Source organism: Patella vulgata, chromosome 8 (genome assembly GCF_932274485.2).
Source record: "Patella vulgata chromosome 8, xgPatVulg1.2, whole genome shotgun sequence".
Classification (NCBI taxonomy): domain Eukaryota; kingdom Metazoa; phylum Mollusca; class Gastropoda; family Patellidae; genus Patella; species Patella vulgata.
In genome coordinates this window covers 15300079-15322500 of record NC_065886.2, presented here as the reverse complement: position 1 = coordinate 15322500, position 22422 = coordinate 15300079, and the positions used below count along the sequence as shown (strand labels likewise).

Here is a 22422-nt window from a genome sequence, read left to right as displayed (position 1 = left end):
GGGGAAATCATGACATCCTAGTCGATGTCAATAAGTCTTAAGCGGATGCATTATTCAGCGCCATTTTATTACAAGATATACGCTAGTTGACAGTATATTTCATACAGCTGCTTCTCGTGTGTCACGCAATCACTAAATTAAAGCTATAATCATAGTCACAATAGAAATAATGCTATTCCAAGGCTGTTCTTTGTTTGGCTGTCGCAGGTCTTTGCATGGTGGCCGGTGGGGCACGTGCCCCCCCACCCCCCCCCCCCCCCCGACATCCACTGTAAGCTTTTTCACAGGAGCACCGAAGTGGCCAACATTCTATAGGGTTTATTTTTAGTGGGAGCGCCGAAGGCCCCAAAACATTATTGGTCGTAGAATGATAAATATTTAGTTACTAAGGAAGCTTTCGAAGCCGTTAATGTGAGTTTTTAATATGAGATAAAATTTAAGCAATTATTAGACCAAAGTGTTCTCAAAACTGCAAATTATTCTTCCTTAGGCCCCGGCTTTGACTGATAGCTATACAGAATTGAAAAAAAAAATTAACAGAAAATCCGGGGAATATTAAACTAGATTAGTGGTAAATTGGCACCGAAGGTTCAATCTACGAGTTATCGTTGGGGAAATGTTTAGAACAAAATGCGCTCAATACTGTAAAAATGAGGTCCTGTTGAACATGCAGAGAGTATCCAAACTTTGGTTTGTCCAAAAAGTGCGTTGAGAAATGGTTAAAAAATTTTGGGGCTAATGATCCCCATGTGTTAGCAACTAAACCGAATCATTAATCTCCTCATCCCAATCAATATCAGATAACTGTGTATGGTCTGTCAGGCCCAGTGTATCTCCTAAACGTCTGAGTAGAGATAGCTATATGAGAAAAAACAACAAATGAAATGTTGTTTAACGTGCTACTGTTCTGCCTCAACTGGGCTAATGAAGACGGTCATACGCCGTACAGTGTGCTATGAGAGATATTTTGCAGGAACAGGCGCACTACGGCCTACTCTTATATCGAATTCCAACTGCCAAGGGTTCTTTTACGTGCACGTCAATGTGTACATGGGTCTCTGTCCTACACCACTGACAAGGGGCAACTTTCTCGGCGAACACTGGGATCGAACATGGAAACTCCAGATTAGCCTGACAACTGAGTCACCGCGGTTACTTAGGCATACAGACTTCCATAGTTGCCCATCTGTTTTATAGTAACAGTTAACGTTAGACATCTTTACATTATACATGTAGAATGTATGTATGTTTGAAGAGCAAGGATGAAAGGCAACCATGGTCAAAGCTTCTTACCAGCGATTAAGATCTTAATGACCAGCTGATACCCTTTAACCTGTTCGTGATATACCACATTAATTATTGATGATATCTTACTTCCAACCCTGTTCATCAAACGTTTCAATGGTGATAATTGAACGGACAGATTTCTTACTTTCCTTAATGAACATTTAATAGGTTTACAAGAATTAGTCATTGTTGTACTTCTTTTACGTACACGCTAAAATGTACTAAAATTGATTAGTTAACATTTCAAACTGGAACGCCATTTTAAAGAAAATATGGCGGCGTTTGTTAGATATAAAAAGGTTAAAATACGGTATTGCCTTGGCAGTTGGACCTGTCTCAAGGGGGTTTAGATATCGGGAGATCTTCAGTTCATCATACTGAATGGAATTAATCATTTTGTACTGATATTGCCTTCTAGTTGAAAAGCTATGCGAAATCCCTCAAATAATGATCAGTGGTTTTAGAGATATCCTTAAAAAGTTGAAAATAGAAAAAAATTTAAATTTTGTTGGAATTTAATGAATCTAAATCAGGCAACACAAAATTGGATTGGCTTGGAAGGATTTTTCAGAATTATTATTTTATTCAATCAAAGAAGACGACTTCACGTTAAAAGAAGCCAACGAAGGTTTCTTATAACCATAGCTCAAAAATAGGGACAAATATGTTTACGTGCACATGTGTATGGTCTTAGACTCAATATGGTTAAAATTCACGTTTCCTGGGAGTTAAAACAAGTCCTTATATAGCTAAAATCTACCACACTGTAATTACTCCCGTGACATTCGACGTGGCTGTTGTTTTTCAAAAAAGTTAAAACGGCGAAGATAATTTTATTTCAAAAAATGATAATGTAAAATATAGAATGTTGATAAAAAGAGACAATATCTCGTTTAGGGCCGCTCAAACATTCCGTTAATCAATGATAATATCAGACAACTGAATCAGCTGGGATTATCAAAACTTCATTTCTCAGTCTCTTAATGTCGAATTAAGTTGATAACTTGATATAGCAATGAAGTCGTGGTCGAATTACCTTGTAAAGACCTGTGAGAATTTAAGAAACGCATATATTAAAAATGACAATAGTATAGATAAGTGTACACAAACTGACAGACAATGCATCTTCTCGAACCAAGAGTCAGAATGAAAGAAATTCTCAGGAGAATTTGGAAATCGCTTATATTAAAGATGGTAAAAATATATATAAGTGATCATAAGCTGACAAACATGACATGTCCGTTCTTCTAATATTAGTGTAGCCCGGTGTTGCGGTTTGGCATTAAAATTTTGCTAGATGTACATGAACGACAAATTCCAAATTAAAAGTTTATACACATAACAGTTGGACGTACCCCAAAATAGTTGTTCATTAAAACCAGGACCGGGTTAACCTTGTTGGGGATCCGGGACAAGTCAATGGGGTAAGAAAAACATAGGACCCAGTGTGACGCGAACACCCCCCCCCCCCTGGAATAATTTGAAGAAATATATTCAACTTGGTGCTTTCTGAGGTACCGTATAGTATTAGCGAGAAATACAAGCGAAATAAAATCTATATATTGAACTTTCTGTAATAGAACATAAGTTTCAAATGTCAATCATGATACAAATCCCAGCTAGTCGTTTTTAAAGCGACAATTTCATATTTTCTAAGAAAGTCAAAACATAATTATTTCTATGTCTTTTGCTCAATAGGTTGTCAAGTTACTATTATACGTTCATAGGTATCATTCTCCTACTTATAAATCCTTGACCCCGTAAATAATAACACAATTACCTCCCTTGTTTTTCTATTCCCCCCCCCCATGGAATAGCTATCTTCAAACGTTTGAATTTGAAGTTGAAAATGATATTTTTGCCAACTGGCAATAGTGAATTATAGGATTAATAGGATTATTCTTTAACAAGGTAGGACTGTTTATAGATACCATCTATTTTAAGGCTTTATTTTAATACATTTAAAAAATATAACTTAAAAATATGAAATTGCAACTTTAAAGACCAGTACTCACTATATCAGAAACTTTTAGTACATCGTATCAATTCAGAATCGTTTACTCTACCCAGAATGTGGTGAGAACTGGGACATTGGTCCAGTTTACCCCCCACCACCTCCCCCATAGACACCCTCGATCTGGTAGTGATGAAGACAAAACTATTCCCAGCATCAAGTGGTACCATATGAAGACGGTGAACAAATACATATGATAACTTCGAGAACCAAGATCAAAGAACAGAGCCAAACCGTGCAGCGAATCAAAAACCGCGACATAGAGAAGTTGATTTTCAAGCCCAGATGTCATGACTTAACACTTCCTGGACCAGACAGAAGGTCGATCCTAGAGACCCAGTCGGGTGAAAATCGATACACATAAAAGATGTCCACAGAGGCCAGCAATTGTTATTTCTGTTTAATTCGATAAACAGCGTTACCATTAGCACCTTCCGTATATTTCCTGGTACTGCCATTGGCCTTGCAAATGTGGTACCTAACATAACGTTAGGCATTTTAGCGACTACATAGATGTTTCTCTACAATAATTCGTTCCCTTTATGATTTTATTAATACAAATCTCTTTAATAATAATTTATTCATGGATCAGTCTGGACTCGCGGTATCAGTCATTTGGTATATATAAGGAAATTAATCATAGTTTCTATTCATAATTGTGTATTTGAAAACAAAAATGTGAATGGACTTGGGTGAATTTAAAGGGTCAATCTCGGTCATATTTTGGAGAATAAAACTGCTTAATTTTGTGTGAAAAGCCCTTAAAAAAACCTACCTTAGGGCCGAGCAACTAACTCAGTATACGTGATACGTTTTCAAACAACTTAAACCTGCCAGTCTTCTTCTGGATATGGAGACCGGTGTTCCAAGCTGTATTATACGGTGTCTAGACAGGGGCGGATTGGGGCCAGGAACCGGCCCGGGCTCCCGTGTGGGAGCGGCCCGTTTTACTGACCGCGGAACCCGGACGGGGGGTCTGGGGGCTCCCCCCCCCTGGAAAATTTTGAAAAATAAACCCCAAATATGCGATTTGGTGGCATATCTGATTATAATAATCTCTGTCAAATAATATATCTCATAAATCAATTAATTTAGGCCAAAACCCCGACCTGCAAGTAATTATCAACAAACAACCTGTGAAATTATCATATCGTCAGATTATGTAGGATTCCGAATTCCGGCGCACACCCAGCACACCCGGCCCAGAAAGTCTATTATACCAGCCCATTCCAGACTCCAGTGATGGCGTGGCGGCCCGTTAAAGCCACCGGCCACATACAACATGATCATCATCGCTCCATGGCCGGTCCAATACCCCCCCACCCCCACCCCATATGATGTTCAGCAGAAAAAGTTTTTTCGACGAATTGGACAAAATAAGTTTTGTTCATTGTTTTCCGACCGGCCCTCCGGGCGATCGCCCGACCGCCCGATGACCCAATCCGCCCCTGTGTCTGGATAAAACCAGGCTATTATTTTCTAAAAATAATGTGTTGGTGAAATTTTCCGTTCGTTATCAAGTACAACACATGCATACAACGCATTGTTTAGACCTCTAAACGAACGGTAATAGATTAGCAGGTGACCCAACGAAAAAACTGACCCGAAATCTTAAAAGGGTTACGTGTCGGGATAAGCGATTTTGAAGTTCAAGTCCAAACGACACAATATTTTGAGTTTAAAGGTCTGTCATTGAGTAAACTGGAGTGGTTTCGATTTCCCGGTTGTACGTGACAAGGAGTGTGGTCGCCTGTCCAACCTCGTGGGTTTTCTCCGATTCCTCCTGTTTCCTCCCACTGCTAAAGACCCCTACTTGCAAGCGAATTATTCAAGACAAAATTGAACAATGTGTTAGTCCCCAGTGGACGTTAAACCCCATTTCTCTCTCTCTCTCCCCCCCCCCATTTTTTTTTTAGAAACTACTATCAATTATTTTTATTGTAAACTTTTATTTCAATAGTATGGACATTATATAATACAATTTGTAACATAATTTAACTGTGAATATATATTTATATATAACCAACAAAATGTCACTACTAAAATAAATATATCTTAATATGCATACAGTTGTTAAATTGGATATATTTATTTTTAAAAATAAGTTGGAGTGGTGCGTCGATTTCTCATAGTTCCGAATAGCTTTCTTAATATTAACAAAGCAGACCACAAATTCTATCTAGCAGTCATTTGCCAAATTAAAAACCCTAAAATTTAAAATATGTTGGCAATAGATTTAATGTAGGAATATAAAAGAAAAGAAAATTGTGGTGACCCTTGCCCTTTTTTTTTAAAAAAAAAAAGAAAACAAAACAACACCCGACACTACTTCTCGTTTACTAGGAAATAAAGTGGTGGGTGTAGTGCATGATGCTGGGTATGCTTACAAAACACCTGATATCACTTGTCATATGGAAGGATAACAGAGCAACTAGTGGTAGGTGTGGTGCAGGATGTTTTATATTGTTCTATGATGTCGTATATTTACGTGTACAATATATTAAAATATATCACAGAATAAAAAATAAATATTTAAATTAAACATAGATTACCATGCAACGAATATATCGGCCAAGACTCACAATAAATTATCTGAACTCAGTCGTCGAAAATTGCAGAAAATTGCCACGATGTTTTTTTTTTTGTACCTTTGCGATCCCCGGATTTCAAGTGCGTAGATCAATATGTCTACCCTTTCTATGGATATTCGCATTGCTTGAGGGAATATTTTATTCCAATTATACTTTTGAGGTTTCCGGATGTTCTACGGTGTGACGTTACATCATTTTTTCCCCTGAAAATCGCAAAGATCATACGGTGGAAATAAGCAAAATTGTGTAATCAAGAGGGATAACTCTAGAAATTGCGCTGAATATTTTTAACGCCACTATTAAATCTCTCAACAAATCTCCAGTAGTAATAACTGTTGTCTCTAGAATGATAACAAAAAATGTGTAGAGAAAAACGCATGAAGAACAGACAACCACATTGAAATAATATGTACATACAGAAATGAGACGATAGTACATCCGTTGCGTATATCTAAAAATATCGGTTACACATTAGCCTACGTGTGAGCACTATTTCATTAAATATCCATTTAAAGGCACTTTATATATAACAACATCGAGTAAACAATATTTAAAGCATGTTATAAACAAATGATTTTTTCTAAAATAAAACAACTAGTCGATAAACACAGAACATTTGAATGTTTGAAAAATATAATATGCTATTTAAAAGTGTTTATAAAAAATGAAAAATAAATAAATAAATATTCTGGAAGTATATACAGATATACAGTTTATAAGTAGTGGAGTATTTGGTATCAATTTATATCACTTTGAATACGACGTCATTTACTTTTATCAGCTTTGCTGTCCCCTGTTTTAGAGAGAGAGAGAGACAGACAGAGGGACAGAGAGAGAGAGCGCAGACAGAGAGTCAGACAGAGACAGACAGACTGAGACAGACAGAGGGAGAGACACAGATCCCTGTATCTTTTACACGACCATCTTACTTTCCTGGTGCAGAGTAGAATAAATCTTACAAACCGTTAAGACATTTTTTAAAGGTTTTGATTCGTAGATAGGAAACAATAAAAACATAGAGTTGTCTCCCATTATTAACTATCACTGCGAATGACTTCTTCGTATATAGCACTAAACTTTGGTGAATCTTTTCGAGTCTTAAAATAGTTTACTAAACATCACTGCTTGGCGACGTCCGTTCTGTGGCTTGATTCGCTGTTAAGGCTGCACTTTCACTCTCATTTATCGCTTCCGGTTTTGGTCGCCGTTTTCGCTTTCTTTTCATCTTTTTAACCGGCGTTTCCGACGATGGCTCATAGCCCAATGGAGGTAGCTGATGTGGACGTGGTGTTTTTGTTTCTCCTTCCATTATAGAACTGTAAGACAAAGATGGTAATAATGTTTAAGATTTGGAATCATTGAAATATATGACAATGAATAGTGCGGTTTAAAATCTGGGTAGATTACCTGACAAACATACTACGTAATTATAACGCTGTAATATAGTTTAAGGCGATATTACTACAATGTATGCTACACAGGATAAATAAATTTAATGGGGTTTAACATCCTGGGTTTTTTTTGCACCAACCAGGCTAGTGAAGACGGGCATACGCACTGCAATGTGCTATGAGTGGAATTGTCCAGACAACAATTGAATTGCAACGTGCAAGCCAATGTGTACACAGTAGGCGTTTTTGTGAACCGATTAGATTAGACCGATTAGCTATTATACGCATTTGTGAACCAAGTTGATTATGCTAATCGTTACATTTGTGAGACGATTTAACTCAACTGATTAGGCAAATCGACCTAATCGTCCCAGGAGGTGTTTAGGCGATTAGATTTGACGTTTTCAAAATGGCGGAATGTTCGACATCGTAAGTAATTTTTAATGCTTATTGTTGTTTTTCTCCATAAAAAATGTTTTTTTTAAAACGCATTTGATGTGTTTAAAGTAGCTAAGTCTCTAACTCAATATCATCCAAAATCTTCAACATTGAAAACACGATTTATTTGTCAAATTATATCAACATTCATGTTGTGATCTTAACGGGAAAAGATGGGCTTTTGGTATACAATATTTAAGACAAAATAAACATTTTACCATTGGTATACGAATCGTGCACCATAATGCGCTTCAGCCCTAGTTGTATCAAGAGACTCGAAGGACGAGGCTAGACACATTGCACCAAATCAAACGGCGTATGTAAACTGGAATAACCAGACGCTAGAAATTTGCACTCGCTTGAGACTGCTGGCTTATTTCGCCGAACATAACGGATTTGAAATTGGAGTAAAAACGGAAACCATTGAATGTAAATCAGTGTATATACATTCATATTACAGTATTATATGCATTGCGACCCACTTTTGTCAATTTCTAGGTCCCAAATGTTAGCGATTTAGCTCCTTTAATGTTAACTTTATAGTCCACAAGAATGTTAGATCACCTCTGGCTCTAAGCAATTTTAGGCCCTCTGGGTGCCAGCAGTGTCACTGTAATCTGTAGGTAACTTGGACTACACGTGAAACACACGCCCCCCTCGTCATGTTAGCAGAGACAATTTTTTTTCTGATCGGTGTCCGTGATGGCAGCCATCTTACCAAATCGTAATTATCAAATTTCACATTTGTGGACCATAGCTAATCAAATCGAAATCATACCAAATCGTACTAGCAAATCAAAACCTAATCTAATCGACTCACAAAAACGCCTAGTGTTTTGGCTATATTTTGTTTATGCTACACGGATTAAACGAAACGGACATTTACGTTTGATAGGTACATCCACGTTTATGTCTTGGAGTTTTAATAGCTAGATATTCCTCCGTGCAAAGTCCGTTCCAAATTATTGGCATGAGTTACCCTTGCATTATATAGTTTATGGGAATTTTGATTGCGAACTGGCAACTAGCATTATGGGATCAATTCAACCATGGACACTTTCCACTTCAATAAAAAAAACCCTGGCAACTAGCATTATGGGATTAATGCAACCATGGGCACTTTCTGCTTCAATAAAAATTACGTAAAAGATTCACACCGTGTTTTATAGTATATGGGCGTATATTCTACTTACATTATAGGACCGGTACCTTGTATACCAAAGTCACGTGCATCTTCCTCAATTCTACGTGAAATACAAAAATTATAGCAGTGATAACATGCAAGTGATTATGTGAAACATGCCAATACGATTCTCTTGTGTCATGCCCGTATGCTTAATTATTATGATTATAGACTGTTCAAAATTATAATATTATTGATAATAATTGTTGCATTGGTTCTCCATAGAAAATTTGAGAATTTAGATCTAGTTATGCCAATCTGGTGCTTTGACAGTCCTGCGTTTAGTTGTGTGGTTGTGTATCATGCCTGTTTGAATAATTATGGTATTAGAAATAATATATTACTGATTATATTTGTTGCATAGATTCCCCTAGAATACCTGAGAAATTTAGATTTAATTATTGCAACACAATGCCATTGCATCCTAGAGTTAGAGTTATGTGAGTGCGTGACATGTCAGTATGATCAACTATGATCATAGAATCATTAAAAATAAAATATTACTAAAATTTAGATTTAGATTTTATTATGCGAATCGTCAGGACTTACACTCATACTCTAAGATCAAACATTTAAACGTCCAACCAAAGTGAACGGGTCAGAGTACATGTATGTGTAAACTATAAGACATCGTAGCATTCACATCTGTGAATTTTGATCTCTGTTATAACTAAGTCTAGTTATAAGAAGTTTCATGCTCATGCAACTTTTAATAGCCATCAATCTATATATGTTTCTCGCTCTTTAATTACCAACCCAACAGAATATTATTATGAAGTTCATGCACCTTTTAATATAAATGGGCATCTGGCATCGATTTTTCTCCCTGTGTAAATACAAACCCAACATAATACCAAGCTCATGCATCTTTTAAAAAAAATGGGCATCAATCTACATATACTTATATGTCATCACCTCAACAGAATATGAAGTTCATGCTGTTTTTAATATAAATGGGCATCAATATACATCTCCCTCGCTGTGTAAATACACACTCAACGGATTATTTCATAAGTGACTTTAACTGCGTGTATTTAATAATAGGACAACATCCATAATAATGACATACCTTAATCTAGTTGATTTAGATCTTCCACCAGCTGTTCCATTCACGGTAACTAAAACATCTTGTCTAGATACTGTTGATTCAGATGATCTGTAAAAAATAAAACAAAGATCGCACGTCATCAGTCAGTCGATGTTCAATTACACAAAAACAATCAATCTGATTAAAATACAGATCCTATTTCGTTTCGTTTTTTTATATTATAGTAAGGACAAGTAAAACGAAATTTTGAACTATAATAAACGAAACGAAATAGGATCTGTATTTTAATCAAATTGCAAACACAGTCTACTTTTACGCAATGATACAACAAAGGAAATGAAATGAAATGAAGTGGGGTTTAACGTCCTACTGTTCTGCTTCTAACCTGGGCTAATGAAGACGGAACAACAAAGGATAGGCAAGTATTACCGCTGTGGTAAAACATTGTACTGATAATGTAGTGTTTGAAACCAAGATGCTACAGAAATGAAATGAAATGGGGTTTAACCTCCTACTATTCTGCTCCGACCTGGGCTAATGAAGACGGGTATACGCCATACAGTGTGCTACGAGGAAAATTTTGCCCGGACAGCGGTAGCACTACGGCCTACTCTTATATCGAATTCCAAATGTCAAGGGATCTTTTACGTGAACGCCAATCTGTACACAGGACCTCTGTTTTCCGTACAATTCAAACGACTAGACAGCTGTCCTTGTCAGGCCCTCCGCCCTGCCTCACCGACAAGGCGGAACCACGCCGGAAAGTCTGGATGAACTTTCTCGGCCAATGCAGGGATCGAACACCCGACCTCCAGGCTATATAGCGAGCCAGCGTCTTACCCACTTAGCCACCCCACCCCCAACACAAGACGATACAGGTTGTGCGGCCGTTGTGGATACATCCGGAGAATACCCCACGTTGGTCACGTCCGTATTCGCTGTATTGCCCACTTGTAATTGTCTTGGAATCCCTTTTTCTCTTTCATGTTTTGTCTGTGATATATTTCTGATGCAATAGTCTGAAATTGCTGTAAGGACCTGTTGTTTAGTTTGGGAATTGATTTTTTTCCTATGGTGTATTTTGTATGAAATGTTGTCCCGGTATACTTTCGGTGTGTGCTAACAGTCACCTGGGGGTAAATCCCTAATTAACTAAGACTTCTACAATTTAATTATTTGTCATGTGAAGTGCGTTGCAAACCATCACATATTGGAATAAAACAACACACAACCTTGGACACCAATAAAATAAAACAAAGTACGAACAATCCAAACCATAAGACAGAATTCGAAGTCCTAAAAAACGTTATAGGCAAAATAGTGTATTCAAGCAAAATAGTGTAATCAGCAAATGGACTGCTCCTCGTGTACAAAATACACGACAAACAGTGGTAACAGGTGTCCGGAAGAGTAAGCTTACCCTGCCTGGCGCCACACCCGTCATAGCTGCATCCAAACTATTAGACGAAATCTAAGCAAAATAGCGTGATTGGCCAATGAACTATCGGAATGCAAAATGCACGCGATGAACTGTGTTAACGATGTAGTAGACATTATCAGGGAGATAGTAATAGTATACGTGTCAATTTAATATATCTAGAATAATAGCCGAGAGAGACACGTTATATTTACCAATCAAATCAATATGAAGGTTTTAATAAGTTTAGTGCGCAAGTATCCTTGTAGTTGAAGCTTAAATGACAAATGCCTCGATCTACTTAAAGAATCAGAATAAAAGGAACAAGCTCTCGCGTAACGAATTAGCTGAGACACAAACACTCCACAAGCTGGTGATATTGGAATGTTACTACTAATAAATGGAAAGTTAACAATCGGAATGTCAAAGTCATCACGTTTATCGTACAATTTAACACTAAGTTTATGGCAGTTGTCAAAATCGAGACGCAGATCCAAGTAGGAAGCGTAATTGTCACTGTCAGTAGTGTTTTTAATTTCGAGCTCATCAGGATATATGAATTCTACATAATCACTAAATTTAAGATTATTAAGTGATAAAACGTCATCGATATATCGATAAGTGAAATTAAAAAGTCTGACTGATCGTTTATTAGTTTTTACGAGCGTCTGTATGTAATCGGCTTCGTAAGAATAGAGAAATAGATCAGCAAGCAAAGGTGCACAGTTGGTGCCCATGGGGATGCCAACCAGTTGCTGATATATTTCCCCTCCAAATTCAACAAAGATGTTATCAATTAAAAAATCCAACATCTGAATTATCTTGATGGCCGTGAATTTGTTTTTGGAATCACTGTGATTCTTAACGATATATGTGGAATTGTAATTTACAAGTAAATATTAATATCTAGCAGTACCTGATTTAGACGAAAAGACACTGTGAATAATGTCTTTCAACCGGGCTTTTAATTTACTATGGGGAATTTTAGTGTACAAAGTAGAAAAGTCAAACGTTTGAATAGATGAGACTGAAGCAAGGGATCTAGATTGCAAACCATCAAGTAATTCTTTGGAATTTTTCAATATCCACATTTGATTTATACCACTACGAGAGTATATTTTGTCACAGTATTTTTGAATACCCTCTTTAACAGCCGTTAGAATAGATGTCAATACTTTTGAAAGTGGTTTTAATGCTACTTACGTATAACCACTACTGATAAATGGAGAAGGTTTAACTTTAGTAGCAGGTGCTATTACTGGTGCTGGTTCTACTTTACCATTCGAAGATTTCTTCTTGCCTTTCCCACATATGGCTGCGCATAATCCTAGTAAATAAACAAACATGAAGATCATATCCAAAAAGTATACAGGGGAGAAAATGGGGTTTAATGTAAACTCACCACAAACTATTTAGAGACTAACATGTATTTTTATTTTAATTATTCGCTTGTGTGTAGGGTTTTTTAGCTGTGGGAGGAACAGGAGAAAACCTAGATGGGCGAACTTAATCCTTAAAGTGCGCACCTTAGACCACTAAAAACGCTGTGGCCTTTTCAAAAAAATCCATTGAGTGGATTTATTTGACGGCATTGAGTTGCACGTCCTGCAGGATCTGTTCAAAGTAATAGTGAGATATACTGGTTTCATATTAAAGCAGACTAATTTGCGAATACTTATTCAAATACATTGTACATTGTCATGTACCAACAAAAAGTTGAACGTTTTCTCTTGGATATGTCTAAATATCTTTTATTCCGTGATAACCCATACCATGGGGATTGCGGCTTTATTTATTGTCGCACTTATCGGACAAACAGTCCTATAGACGTGAATTTACAACTAGTTGTATACGTCATAATTCTTTATTCAACGCACGCTTACCTTGAGTACAGCAGAATATTATAGCTATTATAATAATAACCAGTATGATAATAATTATAAGGACAATCAAGACTATATATGTGGTTGACAAGCCGCCACTTGTTGACGCGCCCGTACCTGCAATGGAATAGACAATAGCATTATAAAGACTACTCTAAAATGGTCATAACTTTGTTATTAAAATCAATCCTCGAAATTAAATACGGATTAAGATTCTATGGGTATTATGAGCACAAACTAAACTCATAGAAATAGTCCTATAAAGAAATGCACACCGAAATCACATAATGCAATGTATGAAACAAAATTCGTGGAGGGCTATAGCATAATTATTGTTACTTTAAAATGTGGATGTGACGTAATCCTTTGGTGTTGGCGTACCATTATTGTTTCGAATAATGATACGGGCAATGTGCCAAGCGTACATTATCAATACTAGTTGAAATGTTGGACCCGCGTGACTTATTTCATTGCAAAGCATGTGCGAGTGTCTGTATTTTAAGTTATTTAAGAGCTTACGACATTGTGTAATATATTGAAACAACAGCTCGGGACTAAGTCCCTCATGTTGTTTCAATATATTACTTAATGTCTCGCTCTCGACCATTAAACCATACTTATTTATCTTAGGTCAACTTTCCATGTACGTGTTTCGGTGTGTACAGAACATTCGCTGAAAAGTTTGAGGAACCTAACGTAAATGAAGACAGATGTGAGGATTGCTTTTGACAGCACGGAGCCCGACATTTTTTAACGTTCATGTCTAAAAAATCTGCCATTTGCAAGCTGAATTGGCAGCAACAAGAGCTGGTGATTTATTTAGTAGGAAAGAATCCCGTGTTTGTGCGCGTGAAAGTAAACATCCGGTTCGGCACGCATGTGCACACTCTAAGCGAGAAAACAATTGCGGAAAAGCTGTAAAGAAGTCGCTGCTCGAGCAATTTTTTATTCAGTGCGCAAGAGGAGGCTTACATGGAAACCACCCCATTTCATTTGCATAAGACGGATTTTTTCGTGGGCGAAAACACGTACATGGAAGCAGGCCTAAGATACATGAAAGTACTAGGGATTGTATTTGCCATAAACTCTAAAAGTGATATTTTAAAATATTTTTAAAATAATTATTCTTACCTGGTTCTGTTCTATCTTTCAGCGTTATGCGAATGTCACCAGATTCACCTTGAGGGTTGAAAGCTCGACAAGTATAAGTTCCATACTTTTTTGTATCAACTAGCACCGTTAGAGTGGAGGTTGTTTCAGGTAACTGAGTTTGGTTAAACCACCATCGATAGATCGTCGGCGCGGGATTGCTCTTTACGTTACACGTCATATTTACTGTTTCACCCACGTCTGCTGCATATTCAGTATTGTCGCCATCTTGAGGTACGTTATGAACTGGTTTAACTGCAAGAAATGAATGAAATGAAATGAATGAAAATGAAATGAGGTTTAAGTCCAACATGTCCGTACGTCATACGGTAGGCTTATGCTATCAGGGACTTGAATTCCAACTGTCTGGGGTACTTTTACGTGTACATGTACACCAACGTGTACACAGGATCGCGGATTTTCATTACATCCGAGAGACTAAAAGCTCCTCCTTGCCAGGTCCCGCGTCCTGTGCAAATGATATGGGGAAACCACTCTAGAAAATCCAGAGAAACTTTCTCGGCTAACACAATGGCTACTAAAGTAACGATATCAAAATAAATTACAAAAACGTACATAACATCATAACATGTAAGAAACAATGCAAACGAAATGGGTTTTGTTTAAATCGATTCATGTGAAATAGCTACGGATGTCTATCGACCAAAACGTCAGTTAGGCCTCTACTCCTTCAGAAACAATGACATATATTCACATGTCTGACTGTTTCTTAGTGAAGTTAAAAAAATTCCAGAGAAAACAAGTACAAACGTACTATGAATCAGGAACCGTGCATGGCGTAATCGCAATCATCTTGGAATTTTGTGGACGGCATATCAAAACTCGAAGCCCTTCAATCGATGCGCAAGTGTTATGTCGGTCGTACTTAAACTTGAATTCGCGGAGCCCTAAGGTTTTTTTTTGAAGAGCATCGCCCCCAAGAACACGAACACGAAGTGACGTTTCGAGCCCTGATGCTGGTCCATAATTTGTTCAGCAGCGTAAAGCAAGGTATTTCCGACAGAATGAGCCGAATGATACTTACACAAAACGTTTATAAGAGCAACAGCCGTGCCTCTTCCAGCATTGTTGACAGCGTTACAGGTAAAGTTAGCCCAATGAGCCGGTGTTACTGATGCGATGGCCAGTCGTGGTCCATTAGAATAAAGTACACCACCACGACTCCAGCTAAATGTTGGTGTGGGTTCCCCGGTAGCTGTACAGTCGATGCTAACATTGTCAAATTCTAGTACATTAATTGACGATGGTGTGACTACCACATTAGATGGTGGGACTGGCAAAAAAGGGAACAAAAAGATAAACAACAATGACACTCACATTAAGGTCAATAACCATTTAATCAATTCACCTCTCCTAGTAATTTTTATTTTTTTTTATTTCTTTCATTTTTACTTTTTACTTTCAGATGTCCAGCCCAGTGGCCAGATACACTTAATACACAGTAGTCTAATTATCTAATGTCGATCTTTAACTCACAATATTATGGTTGAAAAGAACAACAAGCGCGCGCCATGTAATCTGATTAAAATACTGATCTATATTTCGTTTCGTTTTTTTTATACTTTCGATGGCCTACACTACATGAAGATCTGATAAGTTGTACTGGAAGGTCGTGTTAGGGGTCGTACGAGCGGCTTTTGATCCTATGAGGTCAGACATTGATTAATCAATCAGCGTTGACGTTCCTTGTAATATAACAACTCTTCCAGATTCTAGTGTAGTAAAGACAAGTAAAAAGAAATTTTGAACTATAAAAAACGAAACGAAATAGGATCCGTGTTTTAATCAGATTGCGCGCCATAACACTAAATGTATCTGGTGCTATTTAAATTAATAGTACCGTTAACCAAATAATTCATCAGAGAAATAAATGAAGCCCTATGCATGCATACAGGTGGGGTTTTATTTTGTTCCATCCGATTGACTAGACGCTATTTTAACTTGTCAGCCCCCCCCCCCCCAGCGTCATTCTATTTGATTCTGAACCAATCGTTTCTACCATTATCGAGCTTCAGTCTAAAATGCTGTATAATTTGTCACTTACAGAGGCCTGTGACGTTTATGTTATCACTTTTGGCGGTCCCAACGTCGTTCTGTACTTCAACGTAATACAATCCAACATCGGTTACATCCAGATCTTTGATGGTTAACTCGGGCTTACTCGGGGTGCCTCCACTATATTTCGGTGGGGAAGGGGTAAACGGAACTCCGTTCTTATACCAGGTTAATGCCATTGGTGCTGGGTGAGAGTTAATTTCTACAGGAACGATGGCATCATTGCTTCCTTCCTTTTTATACACTGCTCCTCCAAATGTTATTTTCGGTTGGTCTGAAATAACGAGACGAAAGAATAAGCCGTCTGGTGGTAACCAGTGTAAACAGATCAGTTATTAAGGCATATTCACATTCCTACGACGTTGTCTCCCCTGAAAACACAAGAAGCACTGAAACTTCTTATAAAATACATTCTGTGTCCTTAAAAAGCTGGGCAGAAGCGGATCATAATACTTTTCTTCACAAACCGGGACAGTGGAAACGAAAACAGGCGTCATTATTCGACGACATGGCCGCGTAATCAATAATGTAACACTTATATGAAGAATACAAAAATATCAAACACAATAGATGGTAATCAATGGTCAAATATATATTCCAGTGTACGAATTTCATCAAAGTCGAGTAACAAACCATTTTTATTTTGTCACACGATCATGTAAAAAGAAGGAATAACTAAAATACGACATGGCGCCCTAACGGGGGAATGGGCCTCTTGGGGAGGTCATTGCGATATGGATAGATGGTAGATCAGGCAGACTGGCTAGGGGTAATCATTTTGGTGTCTATCTCAGCGTGTGGGATATCCCCCCTCCCCCGCCCTCAATTACCCTTCCACATATTCAACACAGATTGTCGTCTCATTTTATCATCATATACATTTAATATACAAATAAGGAAACTAATATTATCACTGTAAATATCAATCATATACATTGAATATACAAATAAGGAAACTAATATTATCACTGTATATATCAATCACATACATTTAATATACAAATAAGGAAACTAATTACATTGTTCTAATAACATTTCAGATTAATATCACTGTAAGTATCAAAAATATACTTACAATAGACCTCTATACTAGCGAGAGCCGTTGATGATCCAGCTGCATTTGTAGCATTACATGTAAAGGTGGAGTTATCAGCAAAAGTCACTGACGTAATACTTAAAATAGGCCCTACAGAATATTTGGTGGAGCCTCGAAACCAGACATAAGTTGGTGTTGGTGAGCCATTTGCCGAACACTCGGCAATCACTGGACGACCCTCGTTGGTTGTTACTTTAGGTGGTCGTATCACTACAGTATTTGGCGCAACTATATAAAAATAATATCAGAAATATTGATACGATTGGAAAGAACCACAAGTTTTACGCAGCAGTTCGATCATGAGTTCGTCTTCATAATCCCAGTCGGAGCAGAACAGTAGAACGTTAAACCCCATTTCATTTCATTTCATTTCGATCATGAGATTGACTGCAAAGCAGATCCTTGGGATGACTTTTCCGGATTATTACGGATTGCTCTCACCGCCGAGAAGAACGTTGGGGAGTTTTCAAACCGAGTTTGCACTTGTGGGTTTCAAAAGGCATGCAATGCCGCACAAGACCCTTAGCAGTTGGAATACGAAGACGTGGTTGCGAGAAAATATCATTCTCGTGCCAAAGGTTGTTTTACCGAACTTGCAAACGTGACCATTGTAAATAAATTACAGTTCGTCTCCCTACTCCCTTCTAGATGAAGCAGCTCAAATGGATGTCCTAGAAGGAATAAGTATATCCAGCCGATTGTTAATAATCAGATGAGCTAATTGTATAACTTACAAGTTCCGGTTACGTTTATTGTCGGACTTCTCACTGTGCCTATGGAGTTCTCAACAACAGCCTGATAGACGCCATTATCACCGGGTACTAGATTGGTGATAGTTAATTGAGGGTTAGCCGGGGTTCCACCACTGATTCTGGTATTGGTTGTAGGATCAAAGGGCAGACCATCTTTAGACCAAGTGATACGTGTAGGTGCTGGGTTAGATTTGATCACTAGAGGTATCACTGCGTCGTCATCACCTCCGACAGATTTCACATCACCTTCAAAACTTAATCGGGGTGTATCTGTGGAAAAGGATGGAAGAAAAATAATGAGATGGAACAGCATACATTATATGAGTTTCCCGTAAGAACAGGCAGCAATCAGATCCAGCATTAGGCAATTTAGCTATAAAAAATAGTTCTCTTGAATGCTTAACCCCAGTGGTCTCACTTTCTCAACAGCAAGGGATACTGAAATAGAGTAATTATGAAAATTGGTTCCTTGCCTTTAACTTCCGGACTTTTGGGTTGATTTTTTGTGACGTCACAAATTAGGGTGTGGTTTGATCAGATGTTAAGCATTCACTTCGACGGAAGAACTGGTAAAATCAGGATATAGAGGGTGGAACATTTTGACGGACTGAAGCTCCTCACCGCACTCTCAAAGAAATAAATAAGTCTGCCTAATACGGTGCCCATAACTATTTAGGATATGAGGAGAACAGGTTCAGGATCTTTTCGGTAACTTTTCTCATATACGATCAGCTATGAGAAAGTGGCTAAAACGTTGCGATATCTCGGATGATTTTGTTTTTTTAGCTACGATTTCATCTAATTACTCTCACCTTGCATGCTCATTTTGTAATCAATGCCCTTAACGTTCTTTTGTTTTAATACGATGTATGCATATTATTTAGGGAGAGGGGTTTTACATAGGCTAAGCCTGTTCCCCAATCCCATTCAGACATCCTGAGTAAAAATATTGTTTATAAAACAAATGCCTGTAACGTCTTTACATACGATACTGTTAAGCTAGTATCACTAATTAAACATGTTCAGTTCAGTGTAATGATACAACTTTAGGATAACTGCAAAACTTTTTACATTTTGTTCAGACCAGTTAACGCGTATTACGCATGCGCACCGCTGTGATATACAATGGCAAGCTGCTAGACATACAGGATCGAGATTTTAGGAACCTTATCTAATACATTGTATACGATATACCCACCCCGTAATACCAATACTACAAACCAATTGACTTACATAGTACATCAAGTGTCGTAGTCGCATTAGTTGAACCTTTATCGTTGGTGGCTATACATGTATATGTCGCTGTATCGGACACACTGACAGAAGATAACTGTAGAACCTTCCCCGTAAATATCTCTACGCCATCTTTATACCACTTATAGACTGGTTCCGGTGCCGCCGAGGCAGCACAGGACAAGGAAGCAGCACTGCCCTCTACAGGCCTAGGGCTGGGGTTACTGATAGTTCCACTCACTGGAGCATCTAAATGTAAAAAAAAAATATCTATATGACAGAGATCAATGAGTCAAAGAATATTCTTCTGTTACTCTTTTAGAAACACCTGGTACTTCTGTGTTATGAACACGCTAGGTACCTTAACACGTTTCCAAGGTAACGTCCACGTATTATTGCACTAATTATTATCTTGGACTTCATAGAAATCTAAACCTAAACGCCAGTTAACTGTCAGCAGTGATGTGTGTCGTGTAGGAGATAGGCCATGATTACTCTTTCGAGATAATCTTATACCGTTGATAATTTGTGGAGATTACATTTTCTGACAAAGAAAGAAGTGTTTGTACCAGCAAGATTCAATTCCAATTAATAGAGTCGAATTTTGAACCAGGAAAGAAACGTGCCCCAGATTCATTGATATAAATATATACGTCTGTAATGGTTGTCAGAAGTTGGCATTTATAGACCGCTTAATCCATCCAAGGTGCATGCTCCATGTGCTGTAATAGGTCAATGGCTACAGTGGATAATGTCTTGATGTGACTTAAAGGACAATGTTAGTGTCAGCCATTATCTCATATTTGGTTAAACACGTTCCAGATCCTATAAAGTCTCGTATAACATATATATAGAAGGATAACTCGTGTTTCGATTTGCTTTCGTCACTTCCGTTTCTTGAAATCTTTCTTGGGCATCTATTCCAGCAATGATTTCTGTGTGTTAAAATTATATTTGGAACGTGTTTAACCAGTTCTATCACACATGTAATAATGGCTGACACCAATATTGTCCTTTAAGTCTAGATTTGAACTGAGCAACACTATCATTATACGTCCATCCATAATCGCGGACAGCATATTCTCTAAACGGTGTGGTCGATTTGGCACATATGGTTTTGCAAATTCTGTAAGATACGAAAAAGAAGAATCATGCTGAGCATGATAGTCCAATGATTTTAAATTTGATCCGAATTTGCTTCTTTTTAATTGATTGAAGTCCAATATAACTTACAGCCGATTGAGACTGTTGTTGTATCAGTTCCAGTTCCCTGTGCATTTGTCACACCACAGATGTAACTTCCTGCATCCGCGCTAGTCAGAGATGTTATCGTCAAGGAAGGGGCTAATGTGGTTCCTCCTGAATACTTCCCACCAGAAGCAGGGATGTCTAAATTGGAACCATCTTTTGACCACACTACACCAGTGGCCACTGGATTGGAAGTAAAGTTGCATGGAATGGTCACTGATTGTCCCTCGTCAGCACCGTAAGATGTCAGAGGTATTGTAACCACGGGCGTATCTGAAATACAAAATTCAATTTAAAATACATAATGGTATAATAATTATTTTATGTTACAATACTACAATCGCGTGGTATGATTTAATGCTACAATTGTATAATACGATTTAATACTACAATCGTATAGTACGATTTAATACTAAAATCAGATAGTATGATTTAATACTGCAATCACATAGTATGATTTAATACTACAATTGTATAGTACGATTTAATACTACAATCACATAGTATGATTTAATACTACAATCGTATATTATGACTTAATACAATCGTATAGTATGATTTAATACTACAATAGTGTAGTATAATTTAATTGTACAATTGTATATTAGGATTTAATACTAGAGTCGTTTATATGATTTAATACTACATTAGTATAGTGGGATTTAATACTAGAAATTTGTTTTATGTTATAATACTTAAATCGCATAGTATGATTTAATACTACATTCGTGTAGTATGATTTATACTAGAATCGTATAATATGATGTAATACTACTATAATATAGTATGATTTAATACTACACTCGTATAGTATGATTCAATACTATAATCCTAAAGTATGAATTCACGAGTATTATAGCATGGTATAATATGATTTAACACTACACTTTCATAGTATGATTTAACACTACAATATTATAGTATGATTTAATACTTTAATATTATAGTATTTTTTAATATCACAGTATTATTGTATACTTACACAAAACTACAATTTCTACAGTATTTGATTGTTCTCCCTTAGTATTGTAAGCTCTACAAGTAAAATTAGCATGGTCTGCTGGTCCAGCAGATATTATCGTATAGGTAGAAGCTGTTCCCACTTCTCTACCATTGCTCGTCCAGCTATAACTAGGAGCAGGTTGACCATCTGACGAACATGTTAACGTTAATCGACTCCTTTCTGTGATAGTTTGTCTTTGTGGTGTCACAGTGATAAAAGATGGGGCATCTGTAAAGAAAAAAAAAAACAGTTAATCAATGAAATTTTAGGATCTTCCCGATTCACTAAAACAAAATACGTTTCGCGAAATTAAAACCAAAATGATATATTTAAACCATAAAAATGAAAAGTAGTATGCCATGACATGCAAATTTCACCAGACATTTAATGCGTAAATCTTTCACTAGACGCTTCGATATGCATACCAATCATAATCCTTTTGGGACAAAAGTGAACTCTAGTTAGGAATTGACCTGGACCGGACGTCAATCGGTATGACGTATAAACAAGACGTCAACCAATCAGGTTATAGCGTCATTGTCTCGTAGCGAAGTTGACACCATTTTCTCCGATGATCTAGGAACTGAATAAGTCTGTGTTCTATATCTAAAGA

The 22422-nt window shown here is 37.3% G+C and overlaps 1 protein-coding gene across 1 annotated transcript in view; it reads right to left on the bottom strand.

Moving 5' to 3' along the window:
• Positions 1–5230: 5230 nt before the first annotated feature.
• The window catches only part of LOC126830694 (hemicentin-1), a 44122-nt gene continuing 26930 nt past the window's right edge, over positions 5231–22422 (bottom strand). Inside the window, exons 7-19 of the mRNA XM_050561105.2 lie at positions 21789–22037; positions 20792–21079; positions 19559–19807; positions 18308–18595; positions 17553–17801; positions 16467–16751; positions 15447–15695; positions 14384–14656; positions 13253–13369; positions 12573–12696; positions 9974–10060; positions 8915–8965; positions 5231–7208 (exon numbers count right to left, since the gene is read on the bottom strand). Of these exons, the coding sequence (XP_050417062.2) occupies positions 7004–7208; positions 8915–8965; positions 9974–10060; positions 12573–12696; positions 13253–13369; positions 14384–14656; positions 15447–15695; positions 16467–16751; positions 17553–17801; positions 18308–18595; positions 19559–19807; positions 20792–21079; positions 21789–22037 (2714 nt within the window). The 3' untranslated portion in view covers positions 5231–7003. The remainder of the gene's footprint in view (positions 7209–8914; positions 8966–9973; positions 10061–12572; positions 12697–13252; positions 13370–14383; positions 14657–15446; positions 15696–16466; positions 16752–17552; positions 17802–18307; positions 18596–19558; positions 19808–20791; positions 21080–21788; positions 22038–22422) is intronic.